General features: G+C 35.1%; 4 protein-coding genes across 10 annotated transcripts; 1 reads left to right on the top strand and 3 right to left on the bottom strand.

Moving 5' to 3' along the window:
• Positions 1–113: 113 nt before the first annotated feature.
• LOC108001106 (sodium/potassium-transporting ATPase subunit alpha-like) lies at positions 114–5,899 on the bottom strand. The gene is made up of 9 exons (XM_062072177.1): positions 5,618–5,899; positions 5,150–5,462; positions 4,697–4,825; positions 4,218–4,639; positions 2,250–2,519; positions 1,870–2,184; positions 1,361–1,778; positions 994–1,282; positions 114–932 (listed from the first exon to the last, which is right to left on the bottom strand). The coding sequence occupies exons 1-9, from the start codon at positions 5,897–5,899 to the stop codon at positions 362–364; spliced, it is 3,009 nt and encodes a 1,002-aa protein (XP_061928161.1). The 3' UTR covers positions 114–361.
• A 582-nt stretch (positions 5,900–6,481) lies between these two features.
• LOC108001074 (uncharacterized) lies at positions 6,482–13,353 on the top strand. The gene is made up of 2 exons (XM_017061910.3): positions 6,482–6,982; positions 7,878–13,353. Exons 1-2 carry the CDS (start codon positions 6,830–6,832, stop codon positions 11,382–11,384), a joined length of 3,660 nt encoding a protein of 1,219 aa, XP_016917399.1. The 5' UTR covers positions 6,482–6,829; the 3' UTR covers positions 11,385–13,353.
• On the bottom strand, positions 12,284–18,689 carry LOC108001076 (aquaporin AQPAn.G). 2 transcript variants are annotated; one of them, XM_017061912.3, is made up of 5 exons: positions 18,431–18,689; positions 14,732–14,989; positions 14,097–14,381; positions 13,688–13,897; positions 12,284–13,434 (listed from the first exon to the last, which is right to left on the bottom strand). In XM_017061912.3, the coding sequence occupies exons 2-5, from the start codon at positions 14,987–14,989 to the stop codon at positions 13,396–13,398; spliced, it is 792 nt and encodes a 263-aa protein (XP_016917401.1). In that variant the 5' UTR covers positions 18,431–18,689; the 3' UTR covers positions 12,284–13,395. The 2 variants fall into 2 exon arrangements, with proteins under 2 accessions (XP_016917401.1, XP_016917400.1); XM_017061911.3 differs by having other exon boundaries at positions 12,284–13,275; positions 18,431–18,673.
• Positions 18,690–21,596: 2,907 nt separating this feature from the next.
• Positions 21,597–23,435, bottom strand: LOC108001078 (uncharacterized). 6 transcript variants are annotated; one of them, XR_009829244.1, is made up of 4 exons: positions 22,861–23,428; positions 22,497–22,746; positions 22,125–22,424; positions 21,597–22,039 (listed from the first exon to the last, which is right to left on the bottom strand). XR_009829244.1 is itself a non-coding variant. In XM_017061917.3 (3 exons), exons 1-3 carry the CDS (start codon positions 22,952–22,954, stop codon positions 21,719–21,721), a joined length of 309 nt encoding a protein of 102 aa, XP_016917406.2. In that variant the 5' UTR covers positions 22,955–23,411; the 3' UTR covers positions 21,597–21,718. The 6 variants fall into 6 exon arrangements, 1 of the variants encoding a protein (XP_016917406.2); XR_009829243.1 differs by having other exon boundaries at positions 21,597–22,424; positions 22,861–23,432; XR_009829245.1 differs by having other exon boundaries at positions 21,597–21,851; positions 22,343–22,424; positions 22,497–23,430.
• Between the last annotated feature and the right edge of the window lie 115 nt (positions 23,436–23,550).

Below are 23,550 nucleotides of genomic sequence, written 5' to 3'. Positions count from 1 at the left end.
CCCACTTTTCCGCTCGTCGAGGTTACAACACTAACTCGAAGCAGTTTACGCTTTGCTTCCTCCGCTTGTAAACACACCGTCGATCTCCGTCGATATGTATATAATATGTGTGTGTTTATATATATATGTATATATATATATATATATATAAACACACAACAAGATTTCGTGTATTTCTCTCTCTTTCCTCTCAGTGTTTCGACGAGCCTTTCTTCTTTCTTCCTCTTCAACGATCGGTAATCTTTCGTCGGGATTGGAAAGCTGGATTATTTATATCGGGATTATATACGTGTTCGCGAGTAGTTTTGGAATATTCGGTAGAATGGAAAATATATATATACGTATATATATTTATTAATTTTTAGTAACAAGTCTCGCGGTCCCACCATCCCTCGGGGTTCTTCCTGACCCAAAGTTTCCTCAACTCGTCGTAAGTGAAAATGATCAACGCGTACGGTATCCCTGGCAGCCACCATTCGGCGAGGAGGGGATAGGTGCGGAGGATGACGTCCATGTAGGGGGCGTAGCAGACGACGCACGCGACGACCAGCTCGAAAATTATTCCAAAGTTGAGCACCCAGTTGTTCATTCCCTGGCGGAAGAGGGAGTTGCGCCTGGTCTTGCAGATCACCACGTCGGCCACCTGGACGATCACTATGCTGACGAAGAAAGCGGTGTGGCAGGTGTACTCGAGTATCTTTCGTTGCTCGTACGTCCACTCCTGGCCGAAACTGTCCTGCAAGTCGTTCACGACTATGCAATCCCACGAGGATCTCAGGTTCAACAAGGTGTAAGGGAGGAAACCGTGCTCGGCCATCACGACGAAGTAAGTGAAGAAGCCCGCGCAGGCCTCTATTATACCGATCTGGCCGTAGCTCATGAACAGCAGGGACCGGCTGACCAGGTGATCCTTGAGCGGTATCCTGGGCTTCCTGCAACCGCGACACGTCGACCAGTCGTCGTCGATCGCCCCCCTGCTTACATCTACGTCACCTGAGCATGATGTCCGACTCGGACTTCTCGTAGGCGAGCGAGATGGCCGGCCACATGTCGGTGCCGAGATCGATGCACAGTATGCATATCACGCCCACTGGCAACGGTATACCGAGGAGGATGAACGCCAGGAAGGGGAGTATCTCCGGGACGTTGCTGGCCAACGTGTACCCGATGCTCGACTTCAGGTTGTCGAACAGCCTTCTCCCCTCTTCGATCCCAGTCACTATAGACGCAAAGTCATCGTTCAATAGAATTAAGTCCGCGACTTCTTTACTCACGTCCGACCCTTCGAACATGATTCATTCGACGGTATGAGAAACATTATAATTCCGATCTGACCAGCGATTGGGGGGGGCAGATATACCGGCGATCCCCATGGCGATGCCGATGTCGGCCTTCTTCAACGCGGGCGCGTCGTTCACGCCGTCCCCGGTCACAGCTGTGATCAGATGAAGCCTTTGACAACTCTCCACGATCTGAAGCTTCTGAACGGGGGACGTCCTCGCGAAAACTATCTCCGGATACCTTCTTATTATGCGGTCCAGCTCCTCGGGCTCGAGATCCCTCAGCTCCATGCCGGTCACAACGATCGAGTGCCCCTTGCCCTCGTTCTCGTTGTGCAGCAAGTCGTCCGTTATTATGCCCACGTATTTGGCGATCGCCCGCGCCGTGTCCGGATGGTCGCCCGTCACCATGATCACCTTGATCCCCGCGCAACGACACTTGTACACGGCGTCGGGCACGGTCGGCCTCGGCGGGTCCATCATCGATATCAAACCGATCTGCCACCGATTTTAGATTCATTTATTCGTGCATTCTGACCTCGATAAAATAGCAGGTTTGTTTGTACGCCCGAGGGGGGAGAATGATCACCAGTCTCAAGTTGTTGAGGGGGAAGTTGAGGGGGTCCTCGTTGAACACGAAGCCGGGGGGGAACGCGGAGACGGGGAGGTCGAGGTCCGCGAAACCGAGGACCCGCTCCCCGTTGTTGGCCAGCACGTAGCACGACTCGGTGTACGCCTGCTTGACCTCGTCGTCGAGCTTCCTCGTTTCGTTGTCGAACGCGACCGTGGAGCACCGTTCCAGCACCCTTTCCGGGGCCCCCTTCAGGAAAACAACGTGCCTCTTCCCGCACAGATAAACGTTGGCTTGGAACTTGTCGGTCGAGTTGAACGGTATCTCGAACATCTGCACGAGGGGTGTGAAGGGAGAGGAGGGATTTAAGTTTTCGGGGGAGAGAGACGGGGGGGCACCTTTTTGCACACTCTCCTGAACGATTCCGCGCCACCCTTCACCAGCACCTCCATGCACTTCAAGAGGGCCGCGTCCGAGGCGTCGCCCAAGATCTTCCTCTTGGCTAAAGGCGGTTTCGGGATACCCTCGGGCAAAGGCTCCCACTCGGCCCGGTTGCACAGGCTCGCGACCCTGGCCAATTTATTGAAGCCAACGTCGTGAATGTATTTCCTCCACGTGTCCGAGATCATCACCTCCCTCAATTGCCCGCTGTACCACATGTGCCGGACCTTGCAGAGAAAAAATTGGGTTGATTTCGGGTTGGCGGAGAGATAAAGCTTGCCTGTGATATTTTTAAGAGAAATATGTATATCGAAATTTGTTTGAAGAAATTAGTTAGCTTCTTTGTTACTTCTTGTATGCAAAGATTATGTTTGAAGAAAATATATATATATATAGAGCAAATACAGCTATTAAATAGAATTTTTTAATTGAGGAATAAAGAAATTTATTTATTTGAATTAGAAACGTTAATAATTTCTTTATTACTTTGTATGCAAAGATTATGTTTGAAGAAAATATATATACACAACGAATACAGCTAAATAGAATTTTTTAAATGAGGAATAAAGAAATTTATTTATTTGAATTAGGGAAGAAAAATGGAAGCGAGTAAAAGAAAAATATATATATATATAGAGCAAATACAGCTATTAAATAGAATTTTTAAATAAATTTTTTAATGATAAAGGAATTTATTTATTTGAATTTATTTGAAAAAAAATGGAAGCGAGTAAAAGAAGAAAAAAAAAATATATATATACAGTAAATACAGCTATTAAATAGAATTTTTTAATTGAGGAATAAAGGAATTTATTTATTTGAATTTGAAAAAAAATGGAAGTAAAAAGTTAAACGTTAATAATTTATTATCGTTAATTTCTTTATTACTTTGTATGCAAAGATTATGTTTGAAGAAAATATATATATACAGTAAATACAGCTATTAAATAGAATTTTTTAATTGAGGAATAAAGGAATTTATTTAAATATTTGAATTTATTTGAAAAAAATGGAAGTGAGTAAAAGAAAAAAAAAATATATATATATATACAGCAAATACAGCTATTAATAGATATAATAAATAGAGTTTTTTAAATGAAGAATAAAAGAATTTATTTATTTGAATTTGAAAAAAAATGGAAGCGAGTAAAAGAAGAAAAAAAAATATATATATATATATATAGCAAATACAGCTATTAAATAGAATCTTTTAAATAAGAAATAAAAAAATTTATTTATTTGAATTAGGAAAAAAATGGAAGCGAGTAAAAGAAAAAAAAATATATAAATATCGTATATCGAAACTTTCGATACTACGAACGAAGAAATTTATTTATTTGAATTAGGGAAAAAAATGGAAGTAAAAAGTTAAATGTTATTTTTTTTATTACTTTGTATGCAAAGATTATGTTTGAAAAGAAAATATATATATATATACAACAAAGGAAGAAAATTTATATAAAAATTGGAAAAAAATGCTATTAAATAGAATCCCTTAAATAAGGAATAAAAAAATTTATTTATTTGAATTAGGAATAAAAATGGAAGTCAGTAAAAAAAGAAAAAATATATAAATATCGTATATCGAAATGAAGAAATTTATTTATTTGAATTAGGGAAAAAAATGGAAGAAGTTAAACGTTAATAGTTTCTTTATTACTTTGTATGCAAAGATTATGTTTAAAGAAAATATATATACATAACAAATACAGCTATTAAATAGAATTTTTTAAATAAGGAATAAAGAAATTTATTTATTTGAATTAGGGAGGAAAAAGGGAAGCGAGTAAAAGAAGAAAAAAAATATATATCGTATATAGTATACCGTGAACGGAGAAAATTTGTACTAAAATTGGAAGAAAAAAAAAACGCGGGTATTAAATAGAATTCCCTTGCAACGAGGGATTCAATGAAGATACGCTTACGGTCATTTTATTTTGAGTGAGGGTCCCCGTTTTGTCGCTGCAAATAACAGCGGTGCATCCCAGGGTTTCGATAGCCTCGAGATGTTTCACCATACAATCTTTGCTCGCCATTTTGTTCGCCGTCAGCGTGAGGCTAACGGTCATAGTGGCTATCAATCCCTCCGGCACGTTGGCAACAATGATGCCGAGCAGGAACGTGATTGAATTGATCCAAGTGTATCCCATAGTGGTGGACAAAGTGAAGAACAACATCCCGAGGAATATTGCCCAGCACGATATTAATTTCATAAATCGTTGGAGCTCGCGCGAGAGCGGCGTCTGCCTTGGCGCCAATTTAGAGGTTAGCTTAGCGATCCTACCCATCACGGTGTGATCACCGCGGGCAACAATCACTCCTTTTCCGCTCCCTGTCGCGCGACATTAACGAAACTTTTAAGAAAAACACAACGGGTATTCCTCGCGTGTACGCGTTTAGATACCTTCCACTATGTCTGTTGTGAAGAAAACCATATTCTTAGCTTGTAACACGTCACTTGTTGGAACAATGTTGGCCGTTCTTAAAAGCGGAATCGATTCTCCGGTAATCGAAGCATGGTCCACTTTAAGACCTTAAGATCACAACATATTATATTACATGTATTCTTTTTTTGGGTTGATCGGATCGTTAGTTAAAAAAAAAGGAAAAAGAAAACGAAGGAGAATTAATATCAATGATTAAACAAATTATTTTTCGTGCATTATTTCGTGTATTATACCAGTGATTGAAGATATACTAGTGAATAAGTGTGTAATTTTACAACGACAAAGTTACGACGAGGACGCTTTACGATATGTATGTGTATCTCTGGAGCGTGGAGGAAAGAGAAAGGCGAGGACTTTTTTCGCCGAGAAATAAGAAAGTTACGGTCGCAACTGCAGCGATACGGATTTACCTTGACATTCCAAGATCCTAATGTCAGCGGGTACTCGTTCACCGGTTTCCAAAAGGACAATGTCCCCCACGACTAATTCGGCTACGAACACTTCCTTTTTTTGCCCGTCCCTCAGAACCTTGGTCTTTTGCGGTAACATCTGTTGAAACGATTCTATGATTTTATTACTCTTCGACTCCTGGTAATGGCTGAACATCGCCGTGACTAAAATTAATATGACAAGCACGATACTGAGCCCCAAATGCTCGTTCGACGCTTCACCGTAAGTACTATGTTCCAAAAGATAATTGCACAAGCATAATATAACGCCTACCTAAAGGATAAATCGATAAACCTTTTATTAGAATTATTATAATGTAATCCCACCACCTATCGTGCCATTATCTATTACGAGAGAATGGCGAGAATGGCGAAGAAATATTTTATCTCGGGATACTTTTTTTTTCCCCCACGGGATATTTATTATACCCATATCAACGAAGAAAATCCTCCGAAACACAGACGTAAGAATTTTAACAAGCTGGAAGGTTTTTTCGGTGGCGTCAGTGTATTTGGGCCAGTTTCGGTTAAACGAGCGCGTGCAACGTTCATGGAAAGGCCATGCGTCGCATCGGTTTCTAATCTTTGTAACAAATCTTCCAACGGTTGGAGGTGAATGTCTGTTTCTATATCACGGCGCAATGATTCGAGATTAGCATTAGCACGACGTCTTCGTTTGTTAAACCATCGAAATATGTTAAAATAATTCATTATAAATATAAATATTATATTGGGGATAGATTGGTTAAAAGAAAAATATATATTTTTTTATATATATATAAAAATATGATATAACCAACATACGCGTGTTTAATACCAAAACTGTATCGAGATATCGTAACGGATTTCTCAACAGTAACGTATAACGATTCGATTTTACCCCGAATGAAATATATTTTTGTGTATAAATAATTATTTGTCGTACCAGAATACAATATTTCGTTAGTATGTTACGTTTTAATATTAATCTCGTTTTAATATTTTAAATAAATTATGTAAAAAGATAAAATAAACTTTGCTAAATTAATTATTCGTATAACGATCAAATGTGAAATTTACGAATATTTGATTCGATTCGATTCACCGATGAAAAATTAATTCGTTCGTTATTATATAAATTTATTATTATTGCAAATATTTAAACATATTTTTTTCCTATTGCAAAAAGTTATTGTAATTACGTTTTCTACGTAATAATTGAAATACCGACAGTATACTAATTGAATGAAGAGAAATGCTCTACTTTATCTACCGAATGTTTCGAGTGTCGACGAAAGAAAGAAAAAGATGGTGGCGCTGATGTGCAAAGGCCGAAAGCTATTCGAGTCTGAAAACTAGGTAGACGCCACGCAGAGAAAGCAAGTTTTCGGATCGCCATAATAGCGCCATAGCGGTGTGTACATCGTCCCACTCGTTCGTCGTTCGTGACGGGACGCTTACCGACGCTCGGCGTCGTTTTTTGGAGTTTTGATTAATGAGTGAAATATTCCGATCAAATTAAGTGTTCTTGTCGCGATTATTCCTTACGGCGGATTAATATTCAAATATACAACGTTCAAGAAGAGTCGAAGAGAAGATCGACGTTGGGGACGCGTGAGTGTGTACTTTGTGGGTGTCTGGTAGTCAAGAAAACAGGCCGGAATGGAGAATAGGCCGGCACCACTTCGCTCTAGGCGAGTCTGCCGATTTTGTTTGACCGAATCAGAACCACTTTGCTTCATTTATGAACGGGATCATAGCAAACCGTTTCAAGTACCACTTACCCTCCAAATCATGTCTTGCGTCGCCATCGAGGTAATTATTCTCCTCTAAAACGGCATCGACTGCCACTGATGTATTTCCTGCCTATCTTTTGTACCATATTCTCTCATACTTTTAAATATTTTTATTACTCGTTGTGTTTAATCCATCTTTTTTTTTTTTTTTTTTTTTTATGTATTAAAAATATTGATCTTTGTTTAACTATCTCTTATTATCGATATCTTTCATCGAATAAAATTTGATTTGGATAACACAGATGTCATATTTGCCGATTGAGCAACATATTCAATCTCTTCTTATTGTAATTCAATCGTAAAAAAAATCTTAATTCGTTGATACGATCAATATATATCCTATATATAATAAATGATATATGATTGAAAAAAATTCAAATTTAAAACAATAACTTTTTTATTCGTATGATTGATAAAATTAAATCATATGTCATCGATAATTTTGTTTTTAACACTGTGATGGTAAAACGCGAAATCTATCACATTTTTTTTGTTTAATATGTTTTCTATTATCGATATTTATATATATATAATATATACATATATATATGCATATATATATATATATATATGCATAAATAAATAAATATTTTATAAAAAATAATATTTCTTGTTTTATGCTATAAATCTTTTACTCCTTACAATTATTATTTAGGACAATAAATTTTGGCGCGAAAATATTTATAAAATTTATAACTCTATATTAAATTTTATTATTATTAAATCTTATTATTTTTAATTATTTATATTTTGTAAAATAAATTTCAACCATAACTCGTGATCATAATCTACATTATATTTGCTAAAAATATATATATAATCTTATATGTTGCATGCTTTATATTTTATCTATATATATATATATAGTTTTAACGTAATTATAGTTTATAATATTTTAATATTTTATGTTTAAGGTGTACGCAGCTGATGGAATGCCACAAATGATTTGTAATATGTGTCGCTGGAATCTTGATAGATCTTATAAATTTAAACTTCAATGTAAAAAGGCAGATGAAGCATTACGAGCTTATCCATTATCTGGTGTCTTGCCAAGACCATTCCCACCAATTCCAAATGATCCTCCTGATATGAATAATAAACGACCTTCGGAACAAAGACCTCAAAGTGAAGGAAATAAGAAACCTCGAGTTGATAATGGTGATAGAGAAAGAAGAGAAACACGGGAAAGAGATAGAGAAAGGGATAGAGAAAGAGACAGGGAAAGGGATAGGGAGAGGGAAAGGGATAGGGAAAGGGAAAGGGAACGTGAAAGAGATAGAGAACGTGACAGAGAAAGGGAAAGGGAAAGAGAAAGAGAAAGAGACAGACAAGTGGAAAATCAAAGAGACAAAGAAGATCAACATGATTTTTATGAAGAAGAACAAGATGCCGGTAGCGAAGGAGATCAGGATACGAATAGTGCTAAAGAGGAGCAAAAATTAGAACCAGGTGAGATAAGAGTACATGCGTGTGACCAATGCGATCGTACGTTTCCTTTGCGACAAGCTCTTGCTTTACACATTCAAAGAGCTCATCGTGATCGTAATTATAAATGCACAGTATGTGACCGCATGTTCTTTTCTAAATATGATCTTGGAAAGCATATGACTACTCATTCGGAAGAGAAACCATTCTCTTGTCCAATTTGTAACAAACAATTTTCAAGAGCAAATTTATTGCAACGTCATGAAAAAGTTCATAGAGATGAATTGCGCTATGGTTGTCAACATTGCGATCGTGAATTCTTTACAACAGAAGAATTAGAGAAACATGAGGATTCTGTACATAAAAAGGAAAAACCGTTCCAATGTAATATTTGCAATAAACGTTTTACGTACAAACAAGGTTTGGAACGTCATGAAGTACTGCATAACGAAGATAAGACTTTCGTTTGCGAATATTGTAAGGAAGCATTCCGTACAAGTACCAAGTTAGCTCGTCATTTAACAACTCATGCTGGACATCGACCATACTTATGTAAATTATGCCCACGTTCATTCCTTTTATCCCATCACTTAACAAGACATATGCGAACTCATTCTGTAGAAAAACGTCATGTTTGTGAAGATTGCGGTAAAGCGTTCAAACGTAAAGAGAGTTTGGAAGTACATCAATTAACGCACACAAAACGCACAGGTATGGGTTTAACATGCGATGTTTGTCAAGAATCATGTAGAAACAGAGCAGATTATGTTACACATATAAAGCAACATATTGAAGCAGGTGAAAAAATGGGACCAGATGGATTACAACCTGATAATAAAACCAAACTTGAATTGGATTCCGACGAGGATGAAGAGGAAGAACAATACTCGGATGGAGATGATGATTATGAACCGCCAGCATATATTGTGAAAAAACTTCCAAAACCAAATAAACCATCGGAAAGTGAAGAAGAACCAGAGACGACAGAAAAAGAAGAAAACCAAAAAGAACAAGTTGTATATGTAAGAAACAAAGATGGAAATATGATTAAAAAGACAATTAAAACTTTGATGCCTATTCAACGTAGAGAAGTACAAGATACCAAAATAAAACAAAGTCCCTCGGGTAATCAATCACAATCTAATACAAAACCTTTACAATCTAAACAAACTGAGGAATCCTCAAAGTCTTCCCGTGTAGATGAAACAGAAGCACAAGTACAAAAAATTGTTGCATCTGTATTTAAAGAACATAAAATACCGCTGAAGCATCAAAATGTTCAGGAACAAAATAAAGAATCATCTATATCTACAAATCAATCTAGATCGCAACAAGGACAAAGTAGTTCACAAAATCAAGTTTCTTTGAAAGATGAAAAACCTGAAACTCCCGTATTAGTCACTGGAACACCGAAAGCTGTAAATACTGTTAAAGTAATAAAGAGAATTGTTGTAAGAAAACCCAGCGGTAATACTGAAACTAGTACGTCCACGATAAAAGACGAGGATGGTACATCTCAAACTCTTAGTACAGGACATAAAGTAACAAAAAGAGTTATCGTTCGTAGAATTATTCGTCAAGGAGATACTACCCGAGAGATAATCATGAATCCTGATGGTACAATAATCGATCCAGCAGAATTGGCCAAACTTCCAACTGGTAATGTTGTGAAAAGAGTTGTTGTGAAAAAACCACTTGATAAGCATCAAAGTTTGGTTCAAGCTGTATTACAATCGTCCTCGGAATCACGACAGTCTACTTCGATAAAGAATAACGATTCTGTATTGAACGAATCTCCGAAGTTTGAATTAAAAACATCTCAATCCATAAATGCATCAGCTTCGGTGACAAAAACGTCTACATCTACGGCACAAAAACCTACAATAACCGTAGGAGATCAAGAAACTAAGGAAAAATTAGAACAATTGGAAAAAAGAGTAGAGCAACAACGCTTAAAAATAGAAGAATTAGAAGCTCGTAAACAGCAAGAGTATGAACCTATTGAGGAAATGTCACCGGAACGTCATGATGAATCTGATGATGAGCAACAATTACCATTGAAAAGAGTATTCGTAAAGAAGAAACAAAGTATGTATGACGAAGAACAAGAATATAATGACAATGATGTGACAATGGTTTCTGTAACAACTCCTATATCAACTTCTATAACGACTTCAACGACTTCTGTAACAACTCCAACAACAATAAAAATAGAAGATATTAAATCTGATGTGGAAATAGAAAAAGAGAAAGAAAAAAATAAAATTGAAGTACAAGTAGAAAATATACCAAAAGATGTTTCCATAATACCAAAAGCGGTTTCTATAACGACAGCAATAGCTACAACGCCAATAACAACGACAACAGCAACAAGTGCTACTATTAGAAAAGAAGGTAAACCATTAATAACCAGTTCTAAAGTCTATGGAAATAAGAAAATCATTGTTGTAAAAACGGGAGAATCATCGGAAGTGGAAGAAATGAGTCGAGAATTATGTAACATATTAGATTCATCCGATTCTGTTGTTAAAATGCAAGAATCAATTCTAAGTAATCTCACTCAAATTTCTTCTCTTGGAGAATCTTCTCAAAAAAATAATGATGATAAAGCAAAAGCTGGACCTTCGAACTCAGAAGATTATTTAATAAAGGAAGAATCTATTAAAACCGACTCCCAAGATCAAGAAATGGATATAAAATTAGATAATTCAGTTTCTATGGATGTATCGGATTCCCAAGTATCTGATGTTAAAATAGAATCCGAAGAACAAATTATGGAACAACCCGAACAAAATTCAAATTTAACTATAGATGAACAAGATCTTTCAGAATCCACAGATATTTTTGAACCATCAGACAATGTATTAGAGGTACAAAAAAGTGAGTTAGGTGATTCTGTAATAGAACTTGATCATGAAAATCATACAATCAATTTAAACGATACTAATGATAGTCAAGATAGTCTTGAGGATAAACTTCAACAAATGGAAGGTTAAATTTTTTATTAGGAATAATAAAATACGCTCTGACTTAAAATTTTATAAATTCTAATTTGATCAATATTATATTTTAAATCATAATTTTATAAATTCAAAACTTAATGTCTATACAATTTAGACAAACATATATAAACATTTTCATCGTTCTAGAATTTTGTTAAATTTGTCATTCATAATCAAATTTTAGAATAGTTTATATATATTATTATCTTACATATAAAACTTCCTTCTCTTTACTTTTTTCCTGTGTGATGATTGAAGCATTATGTTTACAATGTTAATTATTAATGATAGTAGTAAAGCACAATAAGTTAGTGCCTAGTAATTATATTCCTTTCATACATAAATTAATATAAAATTTATTAACGTTTTGTATCTATAACAAAAAATTTGTTATCTTCATTCGAGCGAGAGTATATTATAGGCATATTAAAAATCAAGTGTGAAAGAAATTGTAAATTTAAGAACTCATTTTAGATATTTGACTTATTGTCTAGTATTTGTGCATCCAAATATCAAACGTAAGGAATTTGTATATATATATATGCCGGGCGCAATACTTTATTTCGAACCTTCTTTGCTTCATTTATTGATAAAATTTTTTTGTTCAATGCTATGTTACATTTTCTTATTACTGGTACATAGAATTGATTCCTCTATTGGGAACACAAAAGATATTTTGATGAATTAAACTTAATTAAATATTACTATTTAATCATAATATGCTAATTCTATCAGACTAGAACGAATACGGTACATAGATTGTCTGATATTCTATAAACATTTGAAACTATGTATCAAATACAAAGTATGATGTGTAAATGTAAAATTTAGTGTTGATTCTTTTTCGGAAATACCTTTACCGCATATTTAATACAAATAACACGTCACAATACTTTCGTACAAAACATTTATGTTTTATTTGTTACAATTTTAGATTATAGCACATATATAAACTTAGCTGTATATTTTGCTATTACATTTTATTACATGATTACATATATTATTTTAATTGTATTTTAATATACAATCTATAAAAAAAAACAATATAAATTTTGAATTTTTAAATATAAAATGTAGGAGCGAATGACATTGAATGGTTATTGATAATAAGAATGTATAAATATTGATTAAATAATGAAAATACATTATCATTAGAATTTATAAATTAAATATTGCATGTTATATTCTGATTATACGTTACAATAATTGTATAATTATAACTTAAAATATAATATCGAATAAATATAAAATATCGTAAATTAATATAGATTAATCGATTGGCATTTGTTACGATTTTATACGATTTTTTATATCAAAACATAGTAAATATTTTAATACAATATAAAAAAATTACATTTAATTAATTGTATCATTTGAAATGACAAGAGTTTTCATTTTAATCATTTACCGATAGTTCATAAATATTTTGCGAGTAGTTTGTAACAATAAATAGGTTATATCTTGGAAATGACGGAAGATGTCGACACTATATAAAATTTTTGTTCGGCAGAATCGATCTTTGGTTTGCAATAATCATTACTCAAATCCGATATAAAGGAACAACTTGAAATTACAGGTAAAGTAAATATATATATTTATATAAACGATATATATATATATATATATATATATCTGTACATTCAATGATGTCATCAGATATATAATTATTTTGTATATAATTATGTCAATATTACTTTCTTCGTTGGAAAATATTTAAATAGTTTTGCTCAATAAAGACGCGACGATTAAATAACATAAAACTCACTTATTTTAGGCATATAAATCATTACATAGATAATGATCGAAACAGTTGGAAATGCGATGGTTAGCAGTAGTTAGAACATCAAGCAGGATTGTCTTTCTTCTTACTGGTAAGGCTCTGTAGCTGTAAAAATAATACTTCGAATATTTTCGATTTCATATGAAATTTATCATATGATGTAAAAAAAAAAAAAGAAAGAAATCATATTTCCGTCTTCGAATTCTTTATTTGCGTCGATGTTTTTTAAAGTCCACCGCGTCCACTGTCTATGTACTCGAACTTCTGTAGGGCAAAGATGTTTGAAAATTAAAAAAAAAAAAAAAAAAACAGTTATTATCTATGTGCTTGCATATTCAACGATATATTGTATAATTATCTCTAATAATAGTTTTAGAACGGAGTTTTTTCTAAATTTTTATGAAATAAAATATATCGTATTTTTTTTGATCAACGAATAATAATATATAAAAAAAGAAAAAGAACAATTTGATTGCCGAATAATTTAAAAAAAAATGAGTCTTTACATTTACTATACCTCCTTCTCATCTGTTGCGGCAACGGTATACGCTGTATTGGAATTTTCAGGTTCTTTCGCAGGACCGATTACAAACGCATAGATCAATCCAGCTGCCATTCCACCAAGGATTGGTCCGATCCAATATAACCAGTGATCGGCGAATGAACCCATTACAACAGCGCTGCCAAATGATCTGGCTGGATTCATACCTGCACCAGTTCTTGGCACCTATTAAAAATGATACAACTCGTTCAACATATCTCCTTTTTAACTAATATAAATAACATAATATACAAATGCGAGTTCTTTTTCAAAAAATTCTGTAAAAATGAAACGGCATTCTATCTTTAAGATCATATATCACATAATCAGTAGAGTATATGATAAAATTGCAAGATAGAAAAAGTATATTAAATTTATATCTTACGCCGATAATATGGCCAACGGAAACTGAAAGTCCAATTATAAGAGGAGCTATTCCCTTGCTGTCCGGCTTTGCCGCGTCACATGCACCGCACACGACCAGTACCAACACGAAGGCAAGGAAAAATTCTATACCGAAACCTTGGACAGGGGTAACGCCTGGTGAGAGAGATACTACGCCTAGAGCATGTTCCATCCTTTCAGGAGATAATGCTCTTAATATACCAGATCCCGCTATTGCACCTATGCATTGAAGTATTACATACAATAAGCCTCTAATAACTGGCACCTGGAAAACAATATGAGTAGATTTTTATAAATTTTATAAGTCGTTGCTTTATTATATAAGAATTTTTCATTATCTTCTTTTTATATTATTATCGCACCGTTCTATGAATATGTATTATTCGTGCTCGTGTGTTATGCTGATTTTCTTGTGAATAAATGACTAAATTGTATTCCAGAAGCAGAAGAATGTATAATATATCGATAGATCATATCATTGGCAATCACTATAACTTTAGCGTCCAATCAAATAATTGCACGTTTCACTAGTTCCGTAACAAGGTACGAAGAACGTTAAATCATAATTATAATAAATCAAATATATATAAAAAGGAATAATAACCTATTCCTTACCTTGCCAATAACCATTAAACCGAATGTGACAGCAGGATTAACATGACCACCGGAAACGTGTCCCACTCCTTGAATCGCTGTGGCCACGGCCAGACCGAACGCTAAGCTTATTGCCACGACGTTCCCCGTGATGACGGATCCACAACCGAAGAAATTCAATAACAAAGTGCCAAGAAATTCCGCAACTAGCGCGCGGTAAAGGCCGGCCTTTTTATCGGTAAGTTCACTCGCGCCCAGAGCCTGTTTCAAATTTGCCATCTGTAAAACGTGCGCTTTCCATTAATCGTGACTTTCGAAGGCCACGTATATAGAAGTTGAAACGCTTGTTTCTATTCATATATATATATATACAGGGGTCAGTCGTAGATCGTTTCAGCCGTAAGAAGCAACGTCTAGTTTTTTTCGCATTCAATTCCATGGCGTCTCCCGTTTGTTCAATCAACGGTCCTTGAACGATACTTGGCGAAGGAAAAGATTCCGAAGGACAACTCGAACTTTTTGCTCAACGTCATTAAAGAACGGTTTAATAATCCCGTTATCAAAGAAAGTACAGGAAAATTGCTCGAGGTGAGTTGACAAGTTTCGATTCGTGGATTAATCATCTCGCAACAGAAAATTTTACCGTAGTCGTTCTAATATTTTTATCCAATTCAAGTTTACTCGTTCTCTCGATGAGAGGAACAATTTGAATTCGATAGAATTAATACGATGATCCATCGTTCATTAACCAGTTCGAAAATGAAGCCGGTCGATCGTTTAGCAGTTCCGTCGATTCGCGTCATAGATTTAGATCGAGGACGCGGCCACGTGCAACGTATGTAACGCATGTGTGTCGTTTGCGCCGCAACAAATTACGGTTCGAGTAACGAAACTGGTTAGGTTAACCGAGAGACGCGTCCAGGTTTGCATTACGCATGCAGATCGTCATATCCTCGACGGAGTATCCCGATCGAATTATTTAATCATTACTTGTAAAATATCCTCCTCGACGCGGTTAATCGTCACCCACGCCTCGCGAGTTTCGAGCCTTGCGTATTCGACTCGAATATCTTAGCGTCGAGCGCCGGATCTAGGTCGGTTCCATCTTCCACGATCCCTTTTATTAATTTTCGTCCTACCTTCGACGATGAACGCGTTCGTTACGATCCATTTTCTAATAAAATACTCGCTCGACCCTCTCGTCTTCGCGTAATCGCAACGAGTGAGACGCGAGTAATAAAATATTATATAGATAGGGGGAGAGATAAGGATACAAATTTTCGTTCGTTCTCGGCCGATAAAAATACTCTTTGTTTCCCTGAAACGAGGCAAGATACGAGTTTGTGTACGAGTTTACGATAGCGTTAACGAAAGAACGCGACGTCTCGTTTGATTCAATGATGAATTTAATCCGGGTGAGATCATCCTTGTTCAAACCGAGAAAGACCGAGACCGACGCCATTCTCGCAATTTCCAACGGTCCGCGACGCGTGTCACGTGCCCGTTGTTAATCGTTTCCAGCTACCTTTTTCCTTCTCTGATCTTTCTCTCGTGATAATGACACCGCTCGAACGTGCGAAACGTGTTACGGTATTTTAATTTCGCCTTGTCGCTCAGACGAAGATAAAGGAAAAATTTTTTCCCCGTCAAGTATGTTAACGAACCTTTACCACCGATGATTTATTATATACGAGGATTTCAGTGGAATATATATATAAGTACGTTTCTGCGATAAAAGTTTGAAACGTTGCATTTTATCTCGAGCGTCGCGTTAAGAGTCGGTGTGTAGAAATGCATTGATCGTACAACATTTGATCATCAATGAAACATTTCCAGGCGAGGATTTCACATAGATTGCTCGAATTCGTTTCAATTTTGATTATTAAGGAAGCAATATTAAGGGGAATTAAATTAAATTCGAGCAAATAAATTATCGATCGTAAAAACTGGCATCCGATGTCATTATTAAAAAGCGATATCGTTTCAAATCGCCGGTTCCAAAAATTCCTTCGCGACGCGATTTAATTTTATTCTCGATATTCGAAATTTTCGCGTACGATGATGATGAAACCGGGTGAGTCTCGTTTTTTTAAATCTGAGAAAATTGAAATAATATAATATTCTCACCGCGCTTAATCATGTTAAAATAAAATGTAACGATGTCGTTATCGCCGATTTTCCACGACCCACTTACGCTGCGCATAATTTCGATTCATTAAGCATTTTTCCATCCACTTTCACGAGGCAATTAAAAACCCGTGATCGCCGTCCACTTTTCCTACTTCGTTCTCGGAATTCAGTGGCCACTGCAAACAGAATCATTTACCTTGGATCCGTGCAACCTCGTTAAAATTACGTGTATCTTTCCCTGACTTTTATTACAATATTTGTTCGACGATATCGCTTTGCATCCCATCCTGGATATCCGTTTAACCGTAGTGGAGGAGTTAAATTAATTTTTCTTTTGACCAAAAATCTCAATTGCGTCATTTTTTTTTTTTTACATTCCGTTACACGCGTTTACCTTTTTACCGACCGAGTCGTTCGATCGATTTCGCATAAATCTCCGCTCGTACATAAGTCTTCGATTCATCGTCTCGCGTCTCGTCGTCTGATCCACGATGATCGTTACCCTTATAAGGTGTAGTGCGCAGGTGCGCGATATCTCTCCTTATCTCCACTACTCATCTCTTTCTTCTTTACCCTGTTTTTCTTTAATCGGCGATAACGTGCTATTAAACGCGCTATTATATTGCCGTTTCGCGTTGCCTCGTTTATTTTTGAAATTTAGCTTTTTTCCCCCCCCGATCATTGTTATTTGTGGAAGATATATAGTATAGTTTTATTATAGGCAGAAATCATTCTGAAAAATATAGTTTGTTTTTCTTCTTCTTCCCGAAACTTTATTTTATCTGTAGTTTCGATAGTTTTAATCAATATTTCGAATTCGTTCGAAATGTATCGTTAGTTTCTCACTGAAAATAGCAAGTTTATTGTTTACAAATAATTTTATTTAAAATTTAAATCTTTTTTTTCTATATCTTAATTGCATGTATCTTAAACAGTTGCCTCGTAATTTTTATACGCAAACGTGTATGTATCTATACATATAAACCGTGCATAATAGAATCGTAGAGCCTCGCTTACTTACAGTTATTCCGCGAGCAAGTGAGCATATTTTAAAAAAAGCTGGAATTCTTTCTTTTATTATTATTATTATTATTATTTTGTTTTCTTCTTCTTTATAATAAAACTTGTTACCTCGGCAAAGCTAATAATAACATTAATTAACCACGAATGCGTACAACGTCGAGTAAAAATAGAAATATCGCTTCGGCATTTATCAAAATGACTGTACCATGCTGTATATCTGTATTATTTATTGTGCCTTTGACAGTTATTCCGCAATAACTCTTTCCAAGCCGCTTCCAAGCAGTGTTCACAATTTTCATCGCATCACCGGTAAAGTGAACCGTATTATTTCTGTCAAAATAACGCCTCCTTAACACTGAGCCGTTTGAAAAAAAAAATTTACTATTGTAAACAATAAATAAACAAACGAAGCGAGTTTTTCTTTTCTTCCTTCTTACAAAAATCCATCGACCACTTTTCATCATACATCGAGAAAAAAAAAATAATAATAAAAAAAGGATAAATATTTTCGAACACGAGATCGAGTGGGGCGAAATGAAAACCGAGCAACGAATCGAATAAACTCACCCTGAAGATGGTGTCAATCCGGCCGAAGAAAGTTTTCTGTGAGATTTTCAACGATTGGACGAGGATTTCGACTGACAGCCGACTGTTCAAAGCGAACGCAAGAGTTGCCGAGCGACAACTGTCGAGGCTCTCGTGTGTAGAAACCAACTGGTAGGTATCTAACTGCGTCTGTACTTCTGGTACTCTGCTAGATGTTACCAGAGTAGGGATATCACGGTTAAAACGAACGACGATCTCCAGGTAACATCGTTGTTTTAATTCTTCGGCCGTGTGCCGAGGCACAACCACGATACGAGGCGAAAATGCGTAATTATGCGTGTTTATTTAAATTATACTCACGATATATGTAATATCGTAGCGATGTTCCAATTTCCAATTGTTCGAGATTGTTGGAAATTGTCGGATGACGAGAGTATCAAAAATTTTAATAGCTGGATAAAAACGTGCATTTGTAATTATATTTTAGTAAAATTTAAATAATTTGTTTGAAAATTATTGGAAAAAAAGTTAGTGGTTAAATTAAATATAAAATTAATTAATCTATTTATATTAATTATTATTAGTTAAGTAATTTCTATTTAATTGTAGTTGTTGATAAAAGAAGATGAAGATCAGATCTGCTCTATGATAAACGACTTTCCTCAGCAAACGTTACAACGGATATACTTACTTCGATAATGATCTATCCACTGTTTATCCGCATATCGTTTTCTTTTTACCATATCATTTGCAACAATTGTTGTTAATTATTGCGTTAGTAAAAATGATATTACGATACGTTAAAAAATTGATATTAAATTCACAAGATAATTTTTTAAATAATAAAAAACTCGATGCGTTTGTTTTCTTTGTTATTATCTTTTTCGTTCGACGATAAAATATTAGTATTAATGTATTTATAGATATTGTTTCGTTACGGCAAAAGACGTCAATTTATCTCTTGTTATCCACCAACATTGTGTTCTCACCAACGATAATTAAACCGAGAGTAGAACCGTTGTCCTTCGTGGATTAATGAAGGAAATTCAAAGCAAGTTTTTCTAATATTGATACATATTACGAAAGAATCCAGAAGGAAGAAGAGGAATGTGTGTTTCTCGTAATATCGATACGTTAGTTACACAATATCTTCTTAAATGTCTCGTGCTAAAATTCATCGAATCGTAAATCAAATTGTTGGTATAGAAGGTAAGTAATTTTACTTTCTATACTCGATCGAGTAATCGATGTTCGTTCTTTTGTCAGTATCCATTGTCTTCGATACTCGGAACGAGTGAGTTCATATTTTCCAGTTAGAAAACGGAAACATAAGTCGCCACCGAGACTTCCGCGTAGAACAGCCGATGCAGAACGTTCCTAGTTGCGTACTTGCGGTCACATTGAAGGGAAATCCTTTGAATCGCGCTCCATTATTTCTTTCTTTCGGATGATTGAATAAGAGTAAAGAAAAATTTTAAAAAATCACTCTAAGAGTTACTGCATGTGTTAATGAAGCGTAGTTATTTCGTCGAATCTTTCGATCTAACCTCAACTTCGATCCTTCGAATCTTTACGAATAAAAATTCGTAAAATAAAAAACTGTAAGTCCGTTCGATGATGTCTTGATGTAATTACATTAAAAATTTTGATGAATTGTTTTTATAAAAATGTTTTTGACTCCTTTCGTAATATTTCGTTTCGAGTTAACCTCAACTTTGATTGGATCCTTCGAATTTTTACGAATGAATATAAAAATTCGTAAGATAAGAAACAAAAATAAATATTAAAATAAAATATAATATAAAAATAATAATAAAAAAATATAAAAAATAAAAAACTATAAGTCTATTCAATGTAATTACATTAAAAATTTTGATGAATTGTTTTTATAAAAATGTTTTTCACGTGATATTTCGTTTCGACCTAACCTCAATTTTGATTCGAATTTTTACGAATGAATATAAAAATTCGTAAAATAAAAAACTATAAGTGCATTCAATGATGTCTTAATGTAATTATATTAAAAATTTTGATGAATTGTTTCTGTAAAAATGTTTTTGACTCCTTCCATAATATTCGTTTCGATCTAATCTCAACTTTGATTCGAATTTTTACGAATAAAAATTCTTGAAATAAAAGAACTATGAATTTCGTATTCACATCTTAATATAATTACATTAAAAATTTGAATAACTATTTCTGCAAAAATATTCCCTTTTTGTAATATTTTCTTTCGACCTAACCTCAATTTTGATTCGATCCTTCGAATCTTTACGAATAAAAATTCTTGAAATAAAAGAACTATGAGCTTCCTATTCACATCTTAATATAATTACATTAAAAATTTGAATAACTGTTTATGCAAAAATATTCTCTTTTCGTAATCTTTTCTTTCGACCTAACCTCAATTTTGATTCGATCCTTCGAATCTTTACGAATAAAAATTCTTGAAATAAAAGAACTATGAATTTCGTATTCACATCTTAATATAATTACATTAAAAATTTGAATAACTATTTATGCAAAAATATTCTCTTTTCGTAATATTTTGTTGTAAATAAATCCTTTCCAGTAGATTATCAGCAAACTTCACCGACTCGTTCAACGAAACATTTCCGCGCTATTTGAATAAATACGATTTGTATGCAACGATCTTTCTGTATGCTACCGTATTACGACCCTGATTGACAAGTCGTTGCATTTACCCCCTTATTTGTTCAGCATTCTTTCTTAACATTCAGTCGGACGTGCACAATGATTGGTCACACAAATTTAACGGTTTTTGCGTGCAAGCCATCCGTATCTGTTGCCACATAACAATGTCAAGCGTGAATGTATCCAATTGCGTCATAGAAAGCGAAGAAATCATCGAGAATCCCCGGAATACCTAATTGTCACGAGTTTCGTAGTATTTTTATCGAGTTTCCCTTTCGCAACAGCGAACACAACCCGCTTAATCCTTGTCGGATATAAAAATAATTGCACAGAGGATGAATCGTTTAATGTTACAAATTGATCGAATCGGTCAATTTGCATTTCTAAACGTAAACGCCTGCACGCCTCCGCCGGATTCTCTTGAGAATGATTTAATTCGTCCATATATCAACTTTCTTAACGAGATTAACTCGCAGTGTTATATGTTAATAAACTTGAGTGCTTTTGCTATAAAAAGAAGATCATAAATGTATATATATATATATATATATATATATTTTTTAATTTTAATCCAATTTCAAAATGAAACTTTTATAATCATCATAACGCAGCGCGTTAATTAACAAATTATTATTTCTCTCTCCTTCTCTCTTTTTATAATAAATTCACTCGACTCTCGCGTAACGAACTCTTCCTTTCCAAAATACCACGCAATTTCTTATAGATTTTTGTTCTTAGATCGGTAAAGTTCAAGGTCATCGAAGAGGATGTTTCGCAGATCTGGTATCTGGAACAAGAGAAAGATAATGTTGGTATCTGATCTGAAAAGAAAATTTTCTTTCTTATATTTCCATAAAGAGCTGTTTCGTTTCGTCTTTATTGGCCGATCTTTCAACAATAATTGGCCGATCTTTTCCCCACCCCCTTTTGGACAACGGTCCAGGACTCTGTCCTTCTCGAGGATTGGAAAATTGCCTGGAAACGCGAAAGAGGGAGAAGAGAGGGAAGATAAGATAATAATAAAATAAGATTTATCTGGGGAGCGCGCGAAATTCGTTACTTGGATTCTGTTGTATGTCAGGGATCGGCAAAAGTACGAAAGGCGTAATGAAAAGCAGCCGCCTCGCCTTTGAACACGCCCTAATCTCGATTTAGAGAGCCGTTTACGCGCCCATTCCATTCGCTGAATGGAATGGAACACCTTTCGTGCCGGCCTTGACAAAGCCCCGCTTCAAAAGTAGGCACAGGTTCATTAATCTTCGGCCAAGGCGATCCCACCTTGAAAAGAAACGTTGCTGAACGTCACAGAATTTAATTGGAGCGAAGTATGTATGATTTATCACTCGTCGAATCCAATTGTCTGAAAGTAAAGTTGTCATTAGGAGTAATATCGTGTAATATACAGGTTATATCGTCTCGTTAATATATTTACACCGATCAAAAGTGTTAGAGATAAGAAATGTTGGATGATATGACACAAAACATTCGCATTTTTTTCACAATTTATTATCCCACGCGTGCGTCTTAATATAGGAAATAATAATAACGTGAGCGTAAAGTGAATGCACGCGAATATCGGATACATAGCTTCACATTCATTTCATTGTAAATAAGCTAAGTGATGCAAATTTTTCCGTATCGTTGTATTCTTCTAAATGGCGAAAAAATTGTTTTTCACAAATCTTGGAACAAAAAGAAATGTAATTAATCTTGTATTTCCTTTAAGCTACTTAATTTGTTACGAAAATAATAATTCACGAAATCGCAGCAACGAATGGATAAATAAATAGATTTACCGGGTATTTTATTCGTGGAATACGAAAGGAAGGCTCTATTTGGTGCATATCGCCTCAACGAGGCGTCCAAGACACTGCAGGTGTGACGTTCCATCGCGCCTCTTTCTCGTCGAATAATCCATCGACTGACCTCACGTATGCTAATTGTCGCGGTTTTATCTGCACGCGAGCTCACCGTCGCGTTGCAATATCAGTTAATGGCAGATACGGTATATAGGGCAACGTTGGTCAGAATTGATTCGCGTCGAACGAGTGAAACGCGTCGTTTCTCTTCCCTTTTTTCCTCTTTTTTTCACGAGCCCAGAGTAGAGAAACAGGGAGTGAAATCTCGAACAAATCGAGCATTTTACATTTTTGAAGGAACACCACCTTTTCCACGAACCATTTTCGACGATGCGCGCATGCAAATACCAGTGTATCGGTCGACGAGATCTCCGACGTTGCAGGCGGAAGTCGCGGTAATAGTCGACCTTCAAACTCTTATCACCGAGTCCTTACCGAGGTTCAAATCAGTCTGGCAAAAGCGTACATATATATATATATATATATATATATATATAATATATACGTATATATTATACGTATATACGTATAATAATTACATATATAATTACATAATAAATACGTATAATAATTAGTATTGGGTACGATCTCGGGGATGCATTTGTATCGCTGCATCGGTAGAGTAGG

This window comes from Apis cerana, linkage group LG3 (genome assembly GCF_029169275.1).
Source record: "Apis cerana isolate GH-2021 linkage group LG3, AcerK_1.0, whole genome shotgun sequence".
Lineage (NCBI taxonomy): Eukaryota > Metazoa > Arthropoda > Insecta > Hymenoptera > Apidae > Apis > Apis cerana.
This window is presented reverse-complemented; position numbering and strand designations above follow the sequence as displayed.